The 7554-nt window shown below is 41.2% G+C and overlaps 1 protein-coding gene across 1 annotated transcript; it reads right to left on the bottom strand.

Moving 5' to 3' along the window:
- Positions 1-2529: 2529 nt before the first annotated feature.
- LOC105945812 (uncharacterized protein K02A2.6-like) lies at positions 2530-6775 on the bottom strand. The gene has a single exon (XM_031891696.1). It carries the CDS (start codon positions 6590-6592, stop codon positions 2588-2590), a length of 4005 nt encoding a protein of 1334 aa, XP_031747556.1. The 5' UTR covers positions 6593-6775; the 3' UTR covers positions 2530-2587.
- Positions 6776-7554: the final 779 nt, after the last annotated feature.

Raw genomic sequence — 7554 nt, 5'->3', positions numbered from 1 at the left:
GCATCCATTTTCATTCAGGCTGACCCCATGTGATTCAAGTTTGGGGGGTGTAGCTTCAAAGCTGTAAGAGTGGCAGCAGTTTGAAAATCTTCCCTGTTAAAGTCAATAGGAAAATGGGGGTGTTCAATAAGGCGCAAACAAAAAGACGGGGGCAGGATCGCTTAGAAAAGCACAAGCAACCTGCTCCGCTATAGGGTGAAGAAGTGTGGAGAGTTTAGGTGTTGAACCCCTAAAACTGTAGGAGGAGTAGCGTTTAGAAAATAGGGGGTGCTAAGAATAAGAAGAAAAAATAAGCTAAAGTCGAAGAACAGTAAGTTGGGTTTTTCAAACCAACATAATGAATGGAAACGGTAATATAATATTTATCAATCTTAAATAGTTAGCAGTATCATAAAACAGGATTATCCAGGGTAAGGCTCTTTAACGTATAATTCATAAACTGAAGTTGATCTAGTATTTGTCATCACAGTCAGGATCTTAACCCTACATGACTCCTGTTGGAGCTCAGTACTGTTTATCTCTTCTTACTGACTGGCTATATGCAGCCTTGGAGTGTTCAAGATCATTTCTAGTTAGAAACAAATTCACTGGGCATAGCACTAATGTAAATATAAGGGCAGTTCCAAAGGAAAAAACATAAAGAGGGAGTAAAGTTACTCCCAAGAAACAGGTGAATAGAATAGTAAAGCAATATACACAATAATTGATAGAATAAAGGGGATTACAAAAAAAACACTAAATACTAAAATCATACATTCTAAGGATTGAATTCCCAAAAGCACAAAACAGTAATAATAATAAATGTTGATACAGTGGCTGAAGTAGGTCCCTATGCTGTCAGACACCGTAAAGTCTTACAGGTCAAGCACAAAGAAAATAATTTAATTATGTGTCAGTGACTGCCAGATCATACATACTGTACAAAGTAAAGCACAATGTGTGATAGGCCACAAGGGCATAGTACATAAAATCAAAAATGCAATGCAGATCTAGGTAAAATAGGGTATGTCTGGGGATATTGCAAAGGACATGCTCCAGAATAAGAAGGTCGATTGGAAGTAATAAATGGCATATAAGGGCTAATATACTGTACATACTTAAAAAGTCTATCATTAATGAATGTGAGGTGCATTATATTACAGGTATAGGATCTGTTATCCAGAATGCTTATGATCTGGGATTTTCCAATTTTAAAGTTTGCTAAAAAACATATAAATAACATTAAATAGACCCAATAGGATTGTTTGCCACCAATATGGGTACATGTAATATTCTCTTTTTAGGTATTAAAGAGAAAAGAGAAATATATTTAAAAATTAGAATTATTTGCTTGAAATGGGGGGAGATGTCTCCTGTAATTTGAATAACTGGTTTATGTATAAGGGATGCCATACCTGTAGTAAGATATGTTTGCAATGGACAAGGCTTTGCTAAAGTCTCAACAACCCCATTTTGTACTCTCCCACAATCCAGTAAAGAGAAAAACATTCTGTTGTGCCAGTGGCTTCATTTCAAAGTCTATTAATTTAAAAATGATCTATTATTAATTATAGTAAGGATTATTCATTTGCAAGAACAGCATTTTTTTACTGAATTTTATTGAAATAAAGCTGAATACAGAAATTAGTAGCTGCCACTTTTCTATAAAGTCTATTAAATATTTTCATTCCTAATTAACTTTCTAACCCTCTGGGTAAACAGCAGTACCTGTACATGCAAACAATACCTTAATGTGGAAACTCTGATTTGCAGACTAACAATGCTAGGAAATAAAGGAGCAAGGCGTAATCTTTTTTTTAGAGGTTTGTGATATTTAGCTGTTTAGTTAAAGTCTTGATTAACACCTGTTGGTAATTTTGTAACCCAAAGCACCTTGTCATAAAACAAGACTTAAGGCTTTCTCAGAATTGCTGAGTTATTTATTAGGCAAACAAAATATAAGTCTTATGGAAGCATTGTCTATGTCACACACAAATGAAGGCCGCAACATATGATACAAGAGGGCTTTCAATAACACAATGGTAGTCCATGCTTTTATAGGCAACGAATACATGACAGTTTACACCAAAGAAACATGTATTGCAGAAATCTATTTCTGGAAGCATACAAAACATTAGTTTACCATTAAGCTTAAAGGGCAATGAAAGGTTAATATAAATTAAAAGTAAGTCTAAAGGCATTCTTTTTAAGTACTTATTGCATATCTAAATTCCCAGATCCCTGCTTGCCTCTCTGAGATATGGTGCTGGCAGCCTACAGCAGTGTGAAGACTACAGTGACATCACTGAAATCTCTCTGTGCTTCCTGTAGGTGCCAGCGGCAGCCTTCCTATTCTCTGAGCATGTGTGTAACTTGATTCTGTCTGCTGTTCTGTTGGGTTCACAGTGGAGTTGTGCAGGACTCAATGGTAATGCTTAAACAACTTGTTTATTAGAGCTCCAACATGGCAAACTATATACAGACATTGCAAGTAGGAAGTATATCTAACCATAGAGAACAAGCAGAAAGCCAAGCTAGATAACACATTGTAGCTGAGCTAACATTTAGGCATACAGCTCCCTCTAGTGGTACACAACACTCCTCCCCCCTAGCTTACATAATCGTCCATCCACTTTGGAGGCACCCTGTTGCGTTGTGGCCGTTCATAACCAGAAGTCTGACCACAAGAGACATCTTGGGAGGAGTTATCACAGTTCTCTATTGGATCAGAGTCATTTCCTGGTGGAATACTGGTTTCATTGGTCCCTTGGCTGCATGGGGTAGCCATTTCATCTGGAAGAGAGTCACTAGGAACCACCTTGGGACAACCCATGTTCTCCATTAAGGTACTGTTACTTGGCTGAACATGCCTCCGCAACTGATCAACATGACGGTGCCACTCTTGCCCATCATCACAATGTACCTTGTATGACACAGGTCCAGTAACTTCAGTTATTACTGCAGGGACCCACTTTGGACCAGCCCCATAATTCCTGGCATACACTGGATCATTAGAAGCAAATGTACGCAGAGTCTTAGAGGATAGGGCTGAATCCAGGCTTTGTTGCTGTTTCCTTTCTACATCATCAGTTAGATCTGGATTAAGACGATCAAGACATGTTTTAAGGCGCCGCCCCATCAGAAGCTCAGCAGGGCTGACACCTGTGGTAGGACATGGGGTAACATGCTGAGCTATAAGGAATCGTGCAAGTCTTGTTGACCAGTCCCCATTAGTAATCCTTCTGAGTGCATCCTTCGCAGTTTGAACCATTCTTTCAGCTTGTCCATTTCCTTGAGGTCGACGTGGAGCAATGGTTACTGCCCTTATTAAGTTGTTATTGGTAAAGGTCTTAAACTCCTCAGAAGTAAAAGCAGTCCCATTGTCTGATACAATAACATCTGGTATTCCGTGTGTTGCAAACAGATGACGTAGGGCTGAAATTGTCACAGCTGATGTCTGAGATGACACTAGGATGACCTCTAACCATTTTGAGAAAGAGTCTACCACTACAAGAAAGTTCTTCCCCTGGAATGGTCCAGCAAAATCAATATGAAGTCTAGACCAAGGCTTTTTTGTAATCTCCCAAGGAAACACTGGAGCTGCAGGGGGGCTGTGACGAGAGTGCTGGCAAGTGACACACAGATGTACGGCCTCCTCTATGTCTGTGTCAATTCTGGGCCACCAAACATAACTCCTTGCGAGAGCTTTCATGCGCACGATTCCTGGGTGGGCTGCATGTAGCATATCGAGGACAAATTTGCGTCCTCTTTGAGGAATGACTACTCGGCTTCCCCATAATAAACACCCTTTATGTGCAGATAGTTCATGTTGACGGTTTGTATATGGTCTGAACTCTTCAGACAACTTTTCATTTGGCCATCCCCTCCACACCCAGTTGAGAACACGAGAAAGGATTGGATCCTTTGCAGTCATATGAGCAATCTCAGTAGCTTCCAGTGGAGAATCAGGGAGGGATTCCAGCATAAGTACTTCAAGTAAAGGGGGTAGTGAGCAGTCTGGGATCTGTAAAGGCAAGCGACTCAAAGCATCAGCATTTAAGATTGATTTTCCAGGTTTATAAAGAAGAGTGTAATCATAAGCACTTAGCATGATACTCCATCTGAGCATTCGAGGTGACATAACATTAGGAGTAGGACTGTCTTTTGAGAGCAAACCCAGTAATGGTTTATGATCAGTGTGGATTTCAAATGTATGTCCATAGAGGTAATTATGAAACTTCTTAACACCAGCTATGATAGCTAATGCTTCTTTATCAATTTGTGCATAGTTCCTCTCTGCTGATGTCATTGTCCTAGAGTAATAAGCAACTGGTGCCTCTTTACCATTTGGGAGAATGTGGCTAAGAACAGCGCCAACACCATAAGGAGATGCATCTGTAGTAAGTATTAATGGCCGATCTTCATCATAATGGACAAGAAGAGAATCAGATGTCAGCAACTGTTTAACTTTGCAGAAGGCCTCTGAATGTTTAGGAGTCCAATTCCATGGGACCCCTTTGTCAAGCAAGCGATGAAGAGGCTCTGCCACTGTTGCCTTGTGAGCAAGGAAGCTGTGATAGAAATTGAGCAACCCAAGGAATGCTTGAAGTTCTTGTTTAGATTTTGGTTCAGGTGCATCATGGATAGCTTTCACTTTACTTTCTGTAGGACGAATGCCTGAAGCATCTATACGGTACCCCAAGAAGTTTACGCTGGTAGCTCCAATCTCACACTTTTCTTTTTTTAAACGAATGCCTGATGAATCAAAACGAGATAGTACTTCTCTAAGGCGGTCAGCCAGTATACTTTCAGATGGCCCCATTAGTAGAACATCATCAAAATATGGGACAACACCAGGAATGCTGGATAGCAAGGTTTCCATAAAGTGCTGGAATATTCCTGGTGCAGTTGAAATTCCAAACTGGAGGCGCTTTACCCTGAATGCACCCCGATGGGTAATAATAGTCTGGGCATCTGCAGAAGCTTCATCCACCAACAACTGTTGGTATGCCTGGGCAAGATCAAGTTTTGCAAAAACCTTGCCACCAGCTAGTGTGGATAACAGTTGATTCACAGCAGGCACAGGATATGGATGCTGATTAAGAGCTTTATTTACTGTGCATTTATAGTCTCCACAGAGTCTCACATCACCATTAGGCTTAAGAACTGGCACAATTGGGGTTGCCCATTGTGTGTGTGTCACTGGCTCAAAGACCCCTTGTGCTGTGAGACGTTCAAGTTCAGCTTCAATTTTTGGACGTAAAGCATATGGCACAGATCTGGCTTTCATGTGTATGGGTGAGATTGCAGGGTCTAATCTAAGTGACACAGGTGGACCCTTGTAAGTGCCTAGTTCATTTGCAAAAACTTGTGGAAATTCCTCAATGACCTTCTTTACTGATCCCCCAGTGACAACATGGATGCCTTGGATGCTGATTTTTAATGGAGAAAACCAGTTCCTTCCCAAAAGGCTTTTTTGAGTACCTTTGGCAACAATCAGGGGTAACATTCCGCTGAATGTGTTGTACTGAACACTCACATCACAACTTCCAAGAAGCTCAACAGACTGTCCATTATAGTCACGGAGTGTGCACCCTGGCTTTGATAATGTGGGAGGATTGTGAGGGAACAGTTTATCAAATAATTCAGAGCTTATTATGGTAAATGCGGCTCCTGAGTCAATCTCCATTTCACACCGATAGCCATGTATAAAAACATTTGCAGTAATTTCAGAGTTTACGGGGCCCTTACTGTTGACATGTTGGATATGATACAGCTGGTTGACCTCTGTTCCAGTGGCTGCCCCTTTATTTGTTGGTAAATTTTTATGTGAAAACTTTGCATTATCGCTTTGTTTTTCCTGATCAACCCTTGCTTTGCAAACACGTATTACATGGCCTTTCTTTTTGCAGTAATGACAAACAGCATTCTTAAAAGGGCATACAGAGCGTCTGTGCTGACCACCACATCCAATACATGGTGTAAATGGTGATGCATTTGTTGCAAGATAGTCTTTTGGTTTGTTGTTTTGAAATTGAATGTCATCTGCCTGTTTGGAGGATATGGTGTGCACACTGGTTGCTGTATGATGAATTGCCTTAGTGTGTAAAAGTGCAGTTTCTGCAGCCAAGGCCTTCTCCTGCGCAGCTGCCAGTGTCAGGTTAGGCTCAGCGAGAAGCCGGCGCTGCAAGGCCTCATTCTGAATCCCACAGACTAATTGATCTCTCAGCATATCATTTAGGAACTCTCCAAACTGGCAATGCTCTGCTATGTGCCGTAATTCTGCAATATAGGTAGAAATTGTTTCATCTGCTCTTTGGTTTCTTTTGTGGAAGTGAAATCTCTGTATAATGACAGATGGTGTTGGAGAAAAATGTGCCTTTAACATTGCTAGTAACTCCTCATAAGTCTTTGTTTTTGGAGAGGCCGGGGCAGTGAGTGAGCGAATGACTGCAAATGTTTTAGGCCCACAGACAGTCAGCAGCACTGCCCTCTTTTGCTCAGGGTTAGCTATAGTGTTTGCTTCTAGGAAGTAGGAAAGTCTCTCTGCATATGAGTCCCAAGAAGAAGGGTCACTTACATCAAATTCCTCCATGTGTCCCAGGGTAGCCATGTCTGCAGTGGATCTGAAGTTTGTCCTGTGAGTTCTCTTTTCCTATTCTGCTGCTCTGTCCAGACAGCAGAGTTCTAATCCTCGTCGCCACAAAAAGTGTTGGGCTCACAGTGGAGTTGTGCAGGACTCAATGGTAATGCTTAAACAACTTGTTTATTAGAGCTCCAACATGGCAAACTATATACAGACATTGCAAGTAGGAAGTATATCTAACCATAGAGAACAAGCAGAAAGCCAAGCTAGATAACACATTGTAGCTGAGCTAACATTTAGGCATACAGCTCCCTCTAGTGGTACACAACATGTTCTGAGCTACACATGCCCACCAGCCAATCAGAAGCGGATCTGGCAGAGGGGAGGGGGGGGGGAGGGAATGAAACACATGTGCAGTATGAAGCAAGGAGGGAAAGGAAGGGAGAATACCTTTTTAGAGATGGCTGCCTGTTCTAGAAAATGTGAAGTAAGTGTGACTGAGTAAATATGTGATTAGGTGAACCAAAAGTATGGGGTTTTTACTAAACAATAGGAGGACTATTGGGCAGTATGCTTTTTACATTTTGACTTGCATTCTCCTTTAAGGTTTCCTGTGAAATGCGGAACCAACACTGTAGCACAATTGTGGATGGGTCAGTCTGCTAGACATAAGCCAGCCTTGTCTCTTCCAGCTATGTGTGTAAACTGGCCTCTTGACATTTATCTTATTCACGCTTTCATATCTTTTACTTTATCAAGCAAAGACCCCTTTCCCCACCTTGCCTTAGGTTGCCTTTATTAGGGACACAAATTGGTGGCTATTGGTCTAATTATGGGGCGGTGTCCCATCACAGGTCTTACCCATCCTCGGATGGGGTCTCCAATTTTACCATCAGAATTCTCATCATCTTCCTCCAGTCTTTTATTTAGAAATGCTTTTTGTATCTACCCTGTGCATGAAGTCATCAGTTCAGTAGTAGGTTAATACA

This window comes from Xenopus tropicalis, chromosome 8 (genome assembly GCF_000004195.4).
Source record: "Xenopus tropicalis strain Nigerian chromosome 8, UCB_Xtro_10.0, whole genome shotgun sequence".
NCBI classification, from domain to species: Eukaryota; Metazoa; Chordata; class Amphibia; order Anura; family Pipidae; genus Xenopus; species Xenopus tropicalis.
Note: the sequence above shows the minus strand (reverse complement) of the source record. Positions and strands in the feature narration are given on the sequence as shown.

Coding starts and splice junctions, on each gene's coding strand:
- LOC105945812 (XM_031891696.1), bottom strand. CDS start 6,592: ATGGCTACCCTGGGACACATGGAGGAATTTGATGTAAGTGACCCTTCT.